Below are 16,498 nucleotides of genomic sequence, written 5' to 3'. Positions count from 1 at the left end.
CATGTTTTAATTGAGTTATTGGTGGGGTTTTCTTGCCATTAAGTTGTAATCATCCCCCATATATTTTAGAAATTAACCACTTACTTGATAGAAGATTTGAAAATATTTTCTCCCATTTCATAAGTTGTCTTTTCACTCTGTCGGTTGTTTCCTTTGCAATGCATAAGCTTTGTAGTTTGATGCCTGCCAGCTTGTCTGTCTTTGCTTCTGTTGTCTGTTCTTCTGGTGTCATTGCCATGAAATTCCATAGTTTTTCTATGCTTTTGTGTATACACATGCATTACCAACATCTATAGCATAAACTCATTTGTCTGAGAAAAATGCATACATATATGACAGAATTTTTATTATTTATACTTAAACTAAATAAATATATGAGGTCTGTCTAGAAAGCATCCAGCCATGCAATATGAAAAATAGAGACATTTATTGAAGATACAAGATACAAGAAACATTGTACATATGACAATGACACCTCAGTCCCCTTCAAAGTGGGCACCTTGGGACCTCACACATTTCTCCCAATCACCATCAGCTGCCCTGTTATATTTTCCTGAATTTCATTGACAGTCTGAAATCTCTTCCCTTTCAAAGGTGATTTTAGTTTTGGGAAAAGCCAGAAATCACAGGGTGACAAATCAGGGGCTCTAGGAGGGCTGAGTCCCCTGGGTGATTTGATGTCTTGCCAAAAAACTCTGCATGAGTGGGCATGTTGTTGTGATGAAGCTACCCATCACCAGTTGCCGATAGCTGAGGCCTTCTGAATCATCCAAATAGTTTCCGCAGAGGAACATTCAAGCTTAACACAAAATTTGATGCAGATTCATGTTCTACTTGCTCAGTCATTTTCAATGTGATGGCCACACAGTACACATGCTCACTCAATGGCATCTACCACCCACACTGACTAGTACAGTGAAGTCATTATTGTTCACGCATGTGCATTTCAGTCCACTCTCCTTGATGGCCAGGTTGCATTGATGTTATGCAAACCATTCTCGTTATGTTAACAATTAGACTTTCTCTGGACAGACCTTGTGTATTTTTCCCTTAATATCAAATAATGGATATTATATTTTGTCAGTGAATATAAATAGATCTGTTGATTCAAAGTGTAGTGCACTCATGGAAGATCACTTCATAATGTAAGATTAGGTATTTGAAACATTTGTTCCAAATTCTTTCTGGAATTGCCGTTTAAAAAACTTTAGTTGATTAGTTATTTTTTTTGCTGCGTTGAAGTCTTTAATTTTTAATTATTTAAATTGATTAATATTTTTATAGTAGTATCCAAGCTCTGAAACCTGCTTTAAAAAGACTTCCATAAGTAGTACCTTTTAAATTCCTCCTGGGTGGCCAAAATCTCCTCTTCTGATGTGCTTCATTCTTTGTATACAATAATTTGCCATGTGTTTAACAAATATGGTCTTTACTTGCTAAAAAGTTGTGAGACAATCTAGAACAAAAACACACACAAATAAATACATAAATGGGGCAAAAATAATACAAAAGAAAATAATATGAGTAGAAATTCATAACCAGAGTAGGGAAAGGAAAATACACACACACACACACACACACACACACACACACACACACATACATCTGGAATACACATTGGTATAAGTTGTTAGGTGGAGATCCAACTATTTTTTTTCCAGATGGCTATCCTACTTATCCTAAACCATTTGCTGGATAATCTATCTTTTCCACACCAATGTGAAATGACAGACGTGTTTTTAAAACCAGGCTCTCAAGCAAGATTTTTAAAAGGTTTTTCTTTTCTTTGTGCTCCAAACCTAATTGCATGTGGATGAGAGTTATGACTGTGGACCTCTTGGGGAATCCCTATTATCACCTCCTCAGGAGGAGACAGGTAAAGAGGTAGCCATCTGAGTCGTTGATCTCAGAAATCACGTCTGGCAGTGCAGAACCTTGAGGGTCAGTGGAATGTATTTTGGGATATCTGGCACACTCTATAATTTTCTTTACCCATGAAGTAAGCTTCGTCAATGTGGTCAGAGAGACGATAAAGAAGTCTGCATTCCCAATAGTGCATGCAGCCAGTGATTTTTAGGTACCTGTCACACATCACACCATAACGACAGCTGTCCAATCTCCTTCTGAAAGCCCATGAGCAATACTTACTTCGCTGAGATAACTGGAAATATTCACCCACTCACAGACGAGTGAGATGCAGGGGAGCGTGTTGACAAAAGAGAATTACTGGGAGATAAGAGAGCCCGTTTCCAAGCCCTGACTTGCCTCCGTAGTAAGCGAGTATTCAGAGGTGACCTCAGTGTATTCGAGTCTCAGATTTCTTCCTCATCTGTGGAAGGTACTTGGACTATGTAATCTCTCGGTTTCCAGCCAGATCAAAGACTATAGTTTCATAATATTTTTATGTGTTTATTTATAATAGGGTTGAGCCCTTCCTATATGTACAGAATTCTTGTTGCTGATGAGTAAGATATGGTTATTGTGTTAAGGAGTCTCTGAAAGGAGTTTATTTGGAACGGGGAGGTGGGATGGAACAGATCAATATGACTTCAACTTAGAACATGCTAGTCTCCTCATTCCAAATTGGAATGCAGGCTCTGTGTTGTACCATAATCGTACTGCAAGGCTTATTCTAATGAACCTGGTCAATGTCAAAGACTCCTGGGTTCATGTTGGAACAACACACCGAACATAGATGGTCGTTCATATTTTCCAGTGAAGGCAGTTAGTGTTGTTGTACATAATTTTTTGTTTCTTAAAAACTAACTTCTAATATTTTAAAGCTGCCCAAGTTACTAGCTTAAAAGCTATCTAAGCAATAGCAGTTTCATGGGCCCAAAATGATGCTGCCTTTCTTCCTATTTAAACTAGTATAACTCTTAGACCGATTGTTTCTTTTTCTTAATATAAATTCTCATCCTAGTAATTCACAAATGCTATACAAAGAACATGTGATTAAAACATTTGAAATCAATGCCTTCAGAAAAATGGATTTTACCTAGAAAAAAGGAAGGAGGAATCTTTTGAGGCCAGGGAACGTCTTTTTACAAAAGTTCAAGGTAAGAAAACACCCAGCATCCTCTTGGAGATGAGTGGAAAGGAGGCTCGGTTGAACCATGAAAATCAACAATTAATGGAATAATGTGGGTGATGGAGACACACCGGAGGTTTCTAAGCTGGAGAGTGACCAGTGGCCACATAACAATAGAAATAAGGTATGATGAACCCAGTGGGTGGAAGTGGTTAGATTCTGAGGAAGAGCTTCTAAGTTCCCACTTTCTGGCATAGAGTTGCAGAGGGCAGGCCAAGAGAAGGACTGAATCATGAGCTCATGGCATTGTGAACTTACAGAAACTGGCACTGATCTCAGCGGTCATTGTACACTGAGAAACTAATATCTGAACAGTGGTCAGATATTATTTTGTCATAGGTCTAGAAATAATGTCTGCACGTTTAATTTCTCTCTAGTAAGAACTAACAGGGATTTAAAAGGGCCTAGTCTAGACATTTTCAAAGAGTGAAAATAAGTGAGCAAAACTCTATTTATACTAAAATATAATTTTTTCTCTCCACTCCATAGTGTAATTGCCTCTTGAGGCCACTTCCAACAAGGATGATGTTTTAAATGCTTTCTATGATGGTGGAGAGGTGAGTACCATGGTCTTGAGGGAAGAGCAATAAACATGACTGGCAATCCATGGTACATCTAAAGTCGGGGAGTACTTCAGTGGGATTATTCTAATTTTACTGGGGTAAACAAAATGAAAAGACACAGCACCTGATAAAGGAGCAAAGAGCTTTTAGACTTGTCAAGCACTGAAAAGACCCTACTGATGGGAGGAGTAGATATCACAGTTTTCTTCCCTCAGTTTCTAAACTGGATTCCATTAGTGGGTTTTTCCAAAAGATTTGGACCATATGTTCAATTCAGATATTATTAGAGATCCATGATTTAAATTTCTATAGTGGCTTATATGAAATTACCCAAACTTCCCATCTAAGATCAATCTGTTTAAATGGTTTTGTGGGGCTGTTAATATGTAATAACCAACTCTCAAAATGAGAACTCTGTTAGGAGTAAGTACTCCCAGTTCCAGCGTGTGGCTTACACAGTGAGAGATAGATCCCTTGAAAGTCTGGGGTTGAGGATGAGCCAGTGCACAGGAGTTCCACATTGAGTCATAATTGGCTTTGTGTTGGGAGAGTATATGTCAATTGGTGAGATCAGGCACAGAGGAGAGTAAGAGTTTCTTGTACTAACAGCATAGCAACTGATCTTAGTCAAAACAATCGAATCTTGAGAGGAATTTGCTAATTCCAGAATAGGCATGACCTTGCTCTGATGTCCTTCTTAGAGAAAATGTCTACGGCAGATTTGATGGAGAATCTCAGGGAAGAGCTGACCTGTTTCATCTGCTTGGACTACTTCACCAACCCGGTGACCACCGAGTGTGGGCACAGCTTTTGTCTGTTGTGTCTCCTGAGGAGCTGGGAGGAACACAACACTCCGTTGTCTTGTCCCGAGTGCTGGAGGACCTTGGAGGTCCCCCACTTCCAGCCCAATGAGCGTCTGGGGAGGCTGGCTGGCATCGGCAAGCAACTCAGATCCCAGGTGCTACAGAGTGAGGACCAGCAAGGGCCCTGTGGGAGAATGCTGGCAGCTGCCGCGGTGTTCCCTGGTGATGTGCAGGGTCTAAACGCCTTCTCGACCCAGTGTCACGGCATAAATGGAGTGTATGTCTCGAGTGAGGCTGAGGAGCATCACAGAGTAAGACTGGCTTCTCGATATAACTCTCAGAACACTGTCAATGTCCATCACTTAACTCCCATAACATTGTCTGTTGGTGACCACCTTGGGTGCTGATCTCCAGGCACAGACCGCACGCCTGGCCTGCATCCTGCTTTACTCGTTCTCTTAGTGGCCCAGGCATCCTCTTGTCATTTGCTGCTCCTTTGCCACGAGTGTTCGTTTCTTTGCAGGGGAAACTCCAGGAAGTCCTAAATCTTTTGAGTAAAAAGAAAAAGGAAACTCAGGTTGTATTAACCCACGAGAAGGAGAGAGTGAAATTGTGTAAGGTCAGTAACTGTGCTTTTGCATTTTGTACGTGATTCTGGGAGGAGGGAGTTCTAAAGGGATACTTACTGAAATGCCAGGGAAAAAAGACGAAACAGTGTGCGGTCATCTTGCTTTGGCCTCCCTGTCTCTGCTTGTGTGCCTGGGGACCTCAAGGCTCGGCCCGATTCCCCGTCCCCAGGTCAGCTTTTCATGTCCTCCTTGGGCACCTGTATAACCCAGAGGCCACCTCCATTTAAGCTCTTATTATAACTGTTTCAAATACAATTTATATGTATGTAACATGACATGGAAATGATTAAAAAATATTTCAAATGCTTTGGTCCCCCTCTCCGTCACAAAAGAGTGCAAATACAAAAAATAAATAAATAATAAATAAATAAATAAATAAAGAGAAAGGGAAATAAAGGCCAAATAGTAGTTTGGATTAGTACACCTGAACAAATGCTCATGGGCAGTCACAGCTTTGCATGTGAGCTGTCCAGCAAAGCCAAGACCTAAATGTTTAGATATTTAAAAAAATACATGTATATCTGATTCTCCCAGGAAACTCTGAGTTCTTCAATGGGAGTATTCATGATGTACATGTCTATTGCTAATATGTGATCTAATGCCTACCTTTACTGAATAGATATTTGCTGAATAAATGAACATACTTTTTCATAATTTTGTCCTTATTTTTTATTGCTGTGTATTTTATAATGGTACTGATCACCCCCTGGCATATATTTTTTGTTTATTTTTGTTTTTCTCCCCACTAGAATGACAGCCTTCAGGGAATAGAAATGTTGGTTTTCCTTACTACTATGCCTATATCACACATACACATAAAATATCAAATGATGAAATTATAGACCCAGCTGGTCAACAGAATAGATATGTTATGTGTCAAGTTTCAAGAGCCGTCCCAGGGGAACTTTAGGACTTTGTAAGGGTGAGAAATGGCATTCTGTTACTAACCTCGTTGTATTGTTGTGTGGGTGTCACGGCAGGAAGAGACAAAAAATTGTAAACAGGTTGTTGTGTCAGAATACGCCAAAATGCACCAGTTCTTGAAGGAGGAGGAGCAGCTGCACTTCCAGTTACTGGACAAGGAGGAAAGACAGAACCTGAAGAAGCTCAGGGACAACGAGATCAAGCTCACCCAGCAAATGAGGGGCCTCGGCAAGATGATGGGTCAGATACAGTCCATGTGTCAGAGCTCGATCGGAGCATCCTTTGAGGTAAGAATATCGGGACGATGAATGGAACATGTGTAGTAACACATAATATTTCAAGTGATACAAAATGATTTTTCTTTATTTACTTAAAAAACCAAGTTTTGGTCCAAAAATAGTTTTCCTAAAGAGTTAACGTTCTGTAAAGTGTTGAAGAGGCGGAGAGGAAAAACAGATGGTACCCATGCGAACCCAGCTTGACAGTGACTCCTGTCTCCTCTATGCCTGCCCCCCTGCAACCTCAGCTTTGTCGAGTACTGCACGTTTAGTGAGCGTAGGCTATAGGCCAGACACATTAAATATCTTCACAAAGGCCCGACGAAGTTAAAAACTATTATGGTATGTACTATAGGTGACTGTCATGTACAAAATGGGTTTATAGCAGCTCTCGTTTAAAAACTCAGACCTAGGTCGGTTAGGTAGTTTGCCTTTCAAATAGCTAGTGGCTGGGAGAACCCAGGTATCTGTGCACTGAGCCCACATTCCTCTCCATCTCTGCTCTGCTGTGGTCCTGGGCTGCTACTGCATTCCCAGACCCTCTCAAACATCGGCTGTGTGAGCCAACCCCAGCTTCGGATCTCTGTCCTGGACTGGCTCCTCCAAATGCTGCGAGGTCATGTCATGCTTTCCCCACAACCTGCTCCAGCTGTACACAGGTTTAGTTTCAGCGAGCACTGACCACTTTCCTATAATGGTCTCCGACTCCCCAAAACACTGCATAATGAAGCCAATCGTCTGGCCCCTTTGTCAGCCACAGGTTCTCTTGATAAAGTGTGGATATGAGAAAACGAAAAGAACAAAGTCATCTCCAGTCTTTTGAGAAGCATCTCATGTTCACAAGAACTCACCCCTAGAGGAAGCAGGGGATTTTTTTTCCTACCGTATGCTCTCCCGCGCAAGGGGTCCTAGAGCCATGGGAAGCAGTTCTGAGACATTTGCAAAGGACTATATCCAACATGGATTCAGCCTTCACTAGGTCAACATGCACAAATACTAACCTTCTTTGTTTTATACCCTTAGGAGGTGAAAGAAGCACTGGAAAGGTAGGTTTCCATCATGTGTGCAGTAGTGTCCAATACAGGGATGCGGTGCTGATGAAGTAGGCTGGGGATGGAGTGGGGATGAGAGGGTCCTTGTGGCTGGGACAAAATGAGCTGGCCCTTCAACCCGGAGCGGGTCATGTGGTCTATGCAGAGGAAACAGAGTGACGGCCCTCTCTCTCGCAGGAGTGAGCCGCTCTTGCTTCAGTGTCCAGAGACCGCCACCACGGAGCTGAGTCTGTGCCACATCACCGGAATGCGGGAGATGCTAAGGAAATTCAGCAGTAAGTCAGCCTGGTTTATCCAGCCTCCGGTGCTTTCCAGAATTCACATCAGTGTACTTCAAGGGATGCAAAACTAAGGCCTTTGGCAGCTTCTAGCAGAATAGCCAGCATCTGGGTGCCCGTCTGTCAGTGAAGGAAGGCACCCTGAGCCAGCAGGGGGCACCAGGGGGGCGGGGACCACAGGCATCTCTGTGCTGGGGCGGACAGAAGCCCTGAGATGGGACTGGGGTCTGGTTGGCTTTGCTCCCTAAGGAGTCCTGGTCGTCCCTTTGTTTTCATTGCTCTGTGTTGTCAGTCTCACCCCCGTGCATGTTTGCAGGTGCACACCTCCTCAGGGGTCTTTGCATTCCCACCTCTGTCTTTGCTGAGATAAATGCTAACGAACTTAAATCCCAGTGAGGGAACATTCAAAGAACTGTCTTTCTAGAATACTCCAGATATTAAGGCTGGCTAAGAACAGGAGAGGTCAGTATTAGTTCTCAACTTTTATCTCGACAATCTGACTTTCAGAGGGAGGCCTAATCAACTTGGTATTTGATAAGTTTCTGCTCTGTGCCTGGTGCTACGCTGTCAGGCTCTGAGGACACTTAGCCGGACAAGACTTGCCTTTGCTCTTGCAGACCTTTCGGTGAAACTGAGGAGATGGACAGTAATCACAGATATTTAGTGATGATTGGAATTTGACCTATTAATAAAAAAAAGTATACATTGTGTGATAAAGCAACCTAATCTTGTCTGGAGAGTCAGTGAAAGTTGGAGGCCTGTTCTGTGACATCCTTTCTAGAGAGTGACAGAGGGGTCTCTCACTCCTTTATCCAAGAGTCACGGCAGGTTGCACTAACTCCTATGAAGCTGCCGGTAAGCATGACTTAATTAAAAATGCTGATTAGGAATCGCTATTCCAGCACTTGGTAACTCTGAAATCTTGGTGTAGCTTCCTCACCTTTACAAACTCAGCTTTCTCTTTCATAAAAATAGAAAAACAATAATACTTGCCATGATTAAATGGGATAATGTACAGAAGATGCTTGACTCCCCAGTAGAAGTTCAGTAAAATGATAACTGCCTATATTTTCCCCCCACGCAAATGGAAGAGTCAGAACCAACCTCGGGTGAAGCAAATACAAACGACAAAGGGTGGATAATGATTACTTTCCACCCAACGGTCTTTTGTTTTCTTTTAGAAATTTACTCTCCATTTAAGAAAAGAAGGGCCCGGAGATTCTTTTTGAAAAACAAAAATCCCCACCATGCCCACCTAAATTATACTGAAAAAAAAAATAGGACTGAATACCAAGATTTTAATTTAAATTGCACGTATATGGAGGCGTAGGGGTTCGAGGATGCCAAGGAGGATTCATTCTTTTCTCCTCCTGCAGCGGACGTAACTCTGGACCCGGCCACAGCCAACGCCTACCTCGTCTTGTCTGAGGACCTGAAAAGTGTCCGATACGGAGGGGTCCGACAGGAGCTGCCCGACAACCCGGAGAGATTCGACCAGTCTGTCACCGTGTTGGGAGCTCAGAGCTTCACCTGTGGGAGGCACTACTGGGAGGTGGAAGTGGGGAGCAAGACGGAGTGGGAGGTGGGCATCTGCAAGGACTCCGTGAGCAGAAAGGGGAACCTGCCAAAGCCCCCGGGGGACCTCTTCTCACTGATAGGCCTAAAAATTGGAGACGATTATAGCCTTTGGGTCTCATCACCGTTAAAGGGGCAACATGTCAGAGAGCCCGTGCGTAAGGTGGGCGTGTTCTTAGACTATGAGTCTGGTCACATAGCATTCTACAACGTGACAGACGAGTCTCTGATCTACAGCTTCCCTCCAGACTCTTTCCAAGAGCCTCTTAAACCGATATTTTCCCCTTGCCTCCCGAATGAAGGGACAAACACAGGCCCCCTTACCATCTGCTCATTGAATGGCTGTGTCCGAAGGAGGTGCCCCTGAGCCTTCACCAAGGATGAGGTCCAAGACCAACAGATGACTAGTAATTAAGGTGACAAATGTACGGACAGCATTAATAGCAGGTGATCTAAAAGTAAAGTCCCCCCAAAGAGTTTCTACTTACTTGAATAGCCCTCAATGAACAGCCAAATCGGACAATCAACTTCTAATCCCAATAGGAGAAAGCTGATTATATCCTGTATCTTTAACAAAATGTATCATTTAGACCATCCATGTATGTGCTGATCGCTAAAAATGTAGAGTTAGAACTAGCCCCCGTTACTCCAAATCCCACTGTAGTAGGCCAGTTTTATAAATATATGTCATTTTTTCAAGTGTATTTATTTATTTGACTCCAAAAATCTGCCGTTTGAACGTGCCTTTGTTCCGTGTGTGCAGCTCTGCACACTGAGGCAATGCTGACCTCCAGGGGCTGGGCGCACAGGTTCTCCTTCCCAGGGTGGAGGAGAAGGACTCAAGGAGCAGCCGTCTCTGCAGTCACTTTTCTTTCCATCCTGTGGAGCCTGGAACATATGTACTCAGGGAATTTCAGAATGCAGCAAGTCCGTGTATGAAAGTCACTCATGTTTTCATAATCACAAGAGGCTGAAACCTCTGTTTGCTGCTATGTTCAAAGGTGACAGAGATAAGGCTCTGCTCAATAAAACTATCAAGGGGAGGGGTCCCAAGTGACCCCATTAAGTTATATATAAGGCTATTGTCTGTGCTTTGCTGTTTGCTATGAGCAGAAGCCTTTAAAAGTTATTGATTTTGGGGGGTGACATTGGTTAATAAAATCATACAGGTTTCATGTGTACATGACACATTTTTTAAATTTACTTATTATTTATTTTTGTTTATTTTTCTTGCTGAATTCCTTCACCTTTTTCATCCAGCTTTCACCCATACCCTTGGCTGTAGTTAGTCTGTTTTCTCTCTCTGAGTCTGTCTCTATGCTGTTCATTTGTTTATATTGTTCAGTAGATTCCACAAAGGAGCAAAACCATATGGTATTTGTCTTTCTTTGACTGGCTTATTTCACTTAGCGTAAAACTATCCAGGTCTATGCATGCTGCCACAAAAGGTGAAATTTTCTTCTTTTTAAAGACAGAGTAGTATTCCATTGCATATTAATAAAAAAAACCCACAGTTTTTTTAATCCACTCGTCTACTGATGGACCCTTGGACTGGCTACTGTAAATAATAGTTCAAAGAGCATAAGGGTGTGTATGTCTGTGTGTGTGTATATGATATATTATATATATGTTATATATAGGGGTATATATATATGATATATATCATATATATATTTTTTCAAATTAGTGTTTTGGGCTTCTTTGGATATATTCCTAGAAGTGGAATTGCTGGGTCATCAGGCAGTTCTATTAATTTTTGGAGGTAAATCCATACCACTTTCTAGAGTGGCTGCATCAATCTGCATTTCTACCAACAGTGCACAAGGGTCCCCTTTTTCCACATCCTCACCAACACTTGTTGCTGATTTGTTGGTGATAGCCGTTCTGAAAGGTGTGGGGTGATACCTCGTGGTTTTAATTCTCATTTGTCTGATCATTAGTACCACTGAACACCATGCTCTCTTCTGCTCTTTGCATTTTACCCCGACACCATGGAAGACCAATCACGTACTCTTTAGATAATTTGTTGCTCTGTTTCCCTTTTTTAAATGTTATTAAATTTAAATTCTTGACATATATTACCTCAAAAAGCTAAGAAATATATCATAAACAGCAAACACCAAGCATATTTAGGATATATCTTCCTCAATCCCAAATCATTTTTTTTTAATTTGGTAAATGAATATAAAACTTTTAAATTTAGTGTGCATTACACTTCATTGTAATACAATCTAAATGAAAGTTTTTACATTTTCTTTGTCTCAGTGGTACAAAGTGGAATTGTCTCAATTCTCAGTGAGGTTGATATCGGCAAGGAAACCAGCCTATTTTTTCCCCTGGGCAAGTCATCCCGAGTGGGTCCATTATCCACAATGGGCCCACCACTGACCGGGTATGGCGGGGGGGATGTTGAATCTACACTATCTGTGCTCTTCTGAGCTTGCATAAGCAACCATGAAAATGTTGCAAGAAAAATTTCATTCAAGCTTTCTAGATATAAACCTGAAGCCAAGCAATGTGATGGTGAGTGAGATTGAATGGAATGAAAAACTGAGAATTTCACTCACTGATTTGGAAAGTTTATCCCCTTGCTCTGTTCAAGGGCCTGGGTCTCTCTGCCCCAGCTTTTAGACATTTGACAAAAGCATTTTCTCGAATTTGAATGATGTGTTCCATGTGGAACCTTCCGCCATTATCCTATTAACTCCTCCCCTTGCCACACCTCTGTCTTCCACTCTTTCCTGAGTGGACAGTTTCCCCAGGAAATAACAAGTCACAAGTAGCTTCCTGTAGTGGACATTACCAAAACAGAATCTGGAGTCACAACCATTTCCTTCTCTGCCTCTCCTCAGTTTTCTAGAGGAGAGCAAACATAGCTAGATCTTATCTAGAGGACATCAAGAGTGATCTCTCACACATGATTCCAGCTTGATTACTTTTTTAATTGTCTTTGTCCATCTTAGAGTGCCTTAAATATAAAGCATTATACATATGTTTCTGTGAAAACTAGTTTACTAATAAAACTCCCTTAGCTCTTCAAGTGAGGTCTTTATCTGACCTGCTCTAATTATCCCATCTCCCCATGGTATAACTTTGTACCTATTATCCTTCAATAGTATTGGTGTGTTATCTTACTTAATATTTTTTCAAGCCCTGGCTGGTGCGGCTCAGTGGATTGAATGCCTGCCTGTGAACTGAAAGGTCACTGGTTTGATTCCCAATCACAGCACATGCCTGGGTTGCAGGCCAGGACCCCAGTAAGGGGCGTGCAAGAGGCAACTGATCAATGTACCTTCTGCATATCAATGTTTCTATCCCTCTTTCTCCCTCCCTTCTTCTCTTTCTGAAAATAAATACATAAAACATTTTTTAGAAAGATTATTTTTTCAAGGCTCTCTTACACTAATTCAGCTGAAGAATGTGTCCAATCCTCCTTTCTGTAGTCTTGGATTTCTTCCTTGGTGGGTGGGAATAAAATAATTATAGGCCACAGTAGGAAAATAGAAGACTGCTGAAATGTACAAAAAACAAAATAAAGATGGAATGTAATCTCACTACACAGAGCTAATCAGTGTTATGTTTTGGTGTGTAACTTTCCAATGTGTTTTTCTTATTGTATATATTTTTTTATTTCCTGTGTATGTACTTTAAAAATTAATTACATTGTGAACATTCTTATCATTGGGTATTTCTTGAAAACATGACTTTTTAAATCCCTAAATATATAAATATGTACTTTTTAAGAATTAGTACCTTTTGTTAAATTATATTTATATCAAAAATGCACATTCAATAAGTGCTATTAATAATATTTAATAAATAGTTAATATTAAAAATTTCTCAATTAGGCTTGTAATGTTCTTTTTTATTAAATTTACTAGCATGACATTGCTTAATAAAATTACATAAGTTTCAAGGGTACAATTCTAATACATTGTCTGTATTGTGTGTTTACCACCCCAAGTCAAGTCAAGCTTGTAATGTTCTTTCCGTTTTCCAGCATCTAGGGAGAATATAGGATCATGTAGGAAACGTAATTGTCTTGGAAAATATAATTTTAATGGGAGCAACATTTTATTTTATGAGTGCCCCTAATGTATTTAATGATTTCCCTATGGTGAGACACGGAGATTGTTCCCCGTTTGTAGCTGTTGCAAATCACGCTGTGATGAACGCACACGAAGATAAACTTCGGGGGCACTTGTAACAACAGCTCCTCGAATCTGTCTCCCGCAGGCAGAGCGGCTGCCTGGGATCCTGCTGGCCCGTGTTCGCAGGCTGTGCATCCGACAGCAGCGTTAGGGGCACCGCGGGGGGCCAGAGGTTTAACTCCGGGCCTCTCCACGCCGCAGATGCAGCACAGCTCTGGGACCAGGGAAAGAGCACGCTTCCCTCTGCCCTGCAGTCTTGCCAGAAGCGCTGCATTTACTCCGCGGGAGTCTGCCCAGGGAGGAATGGAGAGTATTGCTTGGGCTTTGAAATCAAACAGTCCTTGGTTTGAACACTTAACTTCATCAAATAATTTTTTCAACTTTCACATGTTGTTTCAACTCTCAGGGCCTTAGTTTCCTGTTCTCCAAAAATGTGAGTAATACCTACTTGTGAGGATTAGGTGAGATCACAGAGAAACAGGGAATCTGTGGGCACGGTGACTTTCTTTGCCCCTCCCCTCCCCCCCCCCTCCCTCCCCCCCCCCCCCCTCCCCTCCCCCCCCCCTCCCTCCCTCCCCCCTCCCTCCCCCTCCCTCCCCCTCCCCCCCCCTCCCCTCCCCCAGGAGCTGGGATTTGCAATTCACTAGGGCTCAGCAAAGCCATAGAAAGCTTGTGAAGGCACAGGCAACAAAATCTCTGAAATTGTTCCAAAGTAAGTGTTACTATCTTAGGGGAAAAGTGTTAACACAAAGTTTAGTTGGAGAACGAGAAAAACCTCTGTGGATCATTTCTTTTATCTTTCATGGAAGTCCTTTTGACCTTCACACTCGTGAGCAGCTCATTACCTAATAAAAAATAAAGTAGGAAACAAATAACAGTCCAGACTCTCCTAGAGGGGCAGTCTCCTTTCCACTCTTGGCTATCTCCCACCACCGCCTGGGCTCCAGGACTTGGCGTGAACTGCAATGTCATCAGCTCTGCTAGCACTTGAGGTGCTATCTGCACAGGAATGGAGATGCAGCTTTGTTTAACCTCCATGTCTCCGTCGGTGGCGCTCAAGTACACTGGGGGCCCTGAGATGTCCCATCAGCCTCTGGGTGGGGATTGGGGTGGTCACCACCAGCTGTGAACCTCTTTCTCCTTTTTGTGCCTTCTAAATCATATTAGATGTGTGCCATGACTCAAGAAAGGCCGGAAAGCCCTGACCCCCCACTGCCACCAAAGATGATCTACCATCTGTATACTGGCGATCTATGTATCTGATAAATTACTTGCTTACCTGGATGTCCTATAATAGCTTTCTTATCGACAACTAGCAGGAAAAACCAAATGTTGTGAGGCCTAAAGCTTATACAAATGAGAATCATCTTTTAAAAAATAATTTTTAAGTTACTAATTTTTTTAAAAAAATTGATTTTAGAGAAAGGGGGGAGAGAGAAAAAGAGAGATCAGTTTGTTGTTCCACTTGTTTATGTATTCGTTGGTTGATCCTTGTATGGGATCCATCCTGCAATGTTGGCATATCAGGATAGCACTCTAACCAATTGAGCTACCTAGCCAGGGCCAAAAAATAACAAATTTTAACATTAGGTCAGGATCTTAGAGGGTCTCAAAGAAATCAAGGGCCTGAAACTTACGTTTAACTAGTTTCATGGTTATCTGCCCCTGGGTTAGCCGGATGCAAGATGAGGTGCCCGGGCAGTCAAGCCAGACCTCTGGGTTCGAATCCTGGCTCCACCACTAACTAACCGCACAGCGCTGGGCAAGGTGCCCAATCTCCATGTGTCTCACTTCCTTCGTAGGTTAAACATCGTTGAAATCCTATCTGCCTCCTGGGTTCTTGCAGCAAATGACATAACACTTGCACTTAGAACATCACCTAATTTAAGGTGCACCTACTCAACAGATAATTAATTCTTAACAGTTCCTTACAAAGCTTTAGAAACTACATTAGTGGGACTCTGCATTTTTGTGTACTGCCTTCTGTGGCTCCGTTTCCCACAGTGCTGACCCTGGCCTTACACGGAGTTCAGAATACCACCTCCCGTACTCTAGTTCCTGCCCTCACGTGCGGGCTTCCTTCCTTGAAAACTCTTCCACCGGTTCTGCGGTCGCCTCAGAGCACTTTGCGGGTCCTTCTGAGTTCCTAATTGAAACCCTTGCTCCTTATTTCTTAGGAAGTTTTCTAAAAATTCTTGAGCATTTCAAATATTGCCTTTTATTTGGCTCACTGAATCTTTTTCTTCCTTTCTTCCTCTTGCATACACCCTGAAGAAGTGTTACACTCAGTTAACACTTTATTAGACATTTTATTAGACATTTTATAGAGCAACCATTAAATGTTGTGTCTTTTGAAGTTTGACGTGTTAGAGACGTTTGCTAAAGCAGTCATCCAAACTTCCACCCAACCTTCTCTCCCCTCTCCTTCACTGGAGTGTGGCCTTAGCCTGCTCCTGCCCTCCTCTCCCCTTACAAAGAGTTGTGTGCCGCAGCCCACTGGACTAGGACTGGTTCAAGTGGAATGAATGCATCTTTTCTTACCTGGGGTTTGGGGACATCATGCTGATGGCTGGAAATGGGCTACAGTGGGAGCATGTACATCAACCAGTCTGCAAACATTGCAAGTCCAGTCTTTGCCGTGGAGAAACCTAGTTGTTGAACAATCGTCAGCATTTCATCTTGTAAAATTCCCACACATTTCATCCTCTCTGGTGTCTGCTTCTGGGCATACCCAGATTAACATAGAAGGGGAGAGGAGAAAACATCACATCAGTTTTGGACATGTTGAGACAGTGGATAGAAACCTTGAGACCCTCAAAGATCATCAGAATAAAATTGCTTTCCTCAATAGAACTATCATCAGCAATACCTAAGTCATTGCCCTCAGGAACTAAAGCTTAGGATATTTGCTTCTAGCAGAAATGGATCCAAAGACTGAGGGAGCACGACTTTTCTTGCTTGGTGGCCTCTCATACTTTCCAAATCAGACCTAGCTTCTGGGCTCCTGGTCTACAAATTGTTTTTCACTGCGATGGGAATCATTATTTTTTCCCTTAAACTGTATTTCCTACTTTCCTCACTTCATTTATCAACATAAGCCAAACTTTTCTCAATTTTTCCTATAGTTCTGATGTTTTTACTACTTCTTTGCTGC

General features: G+C 42.2%; 1 protein-coding gene across 1 annotated transcript; it reads left to right on the top strand.

Moving 5' to 3' along the window:
• The first annotated feature begins 4,360 nt into the window (after positions 1–4,360).
• LOC123807432 (probable E3 ubiquitin-protein ligase TRIML1) lies at positions 4,361–13,694 on the top strand. Its single transcript, XM_045821250.1, has 7 exons — positions 4,361–4,768; positions 4,981–5,076; positions 6,067–6,297; positions 7,312–7,334; positions 7,518–7,615; positions 8,995–9,550; positions 13,430–13,694. Exons 1-7 carry the CDS (start codon positions 4,361–4,363, stop codon positions 13,692–13,694), a joined length of 1,677 nt encoding a protein of 558 aa, XP_045677206.1.
• The last annotated feature ends 2,804 nt before the right edge of the window (positions 13,695–16,498 follow it).

The sequence above is a fragment of the Phyllostomus hastatus genome, unplaced genomic scaffold (genome assembly GCF_019186645.2).
Source record: "Phyllostomus hastatus isolate PE091 unplaced genomic scaffold, TTU_PhHast_1.1 phas_scaffold_46, whole genome shotgun sequence".
Lineage (NCBI taxonomy): Eukaryota > Metazoa > Chordata > Mammalia > Chiroptera > Phyllostomidae > Phyllostomus > Phyllostomus hastatus.
The sequence above is the reverse complement of the archived record's forward strand: the minus strand, read 5'-3'. Positions and strand labels throughout refer to the sequence as shown.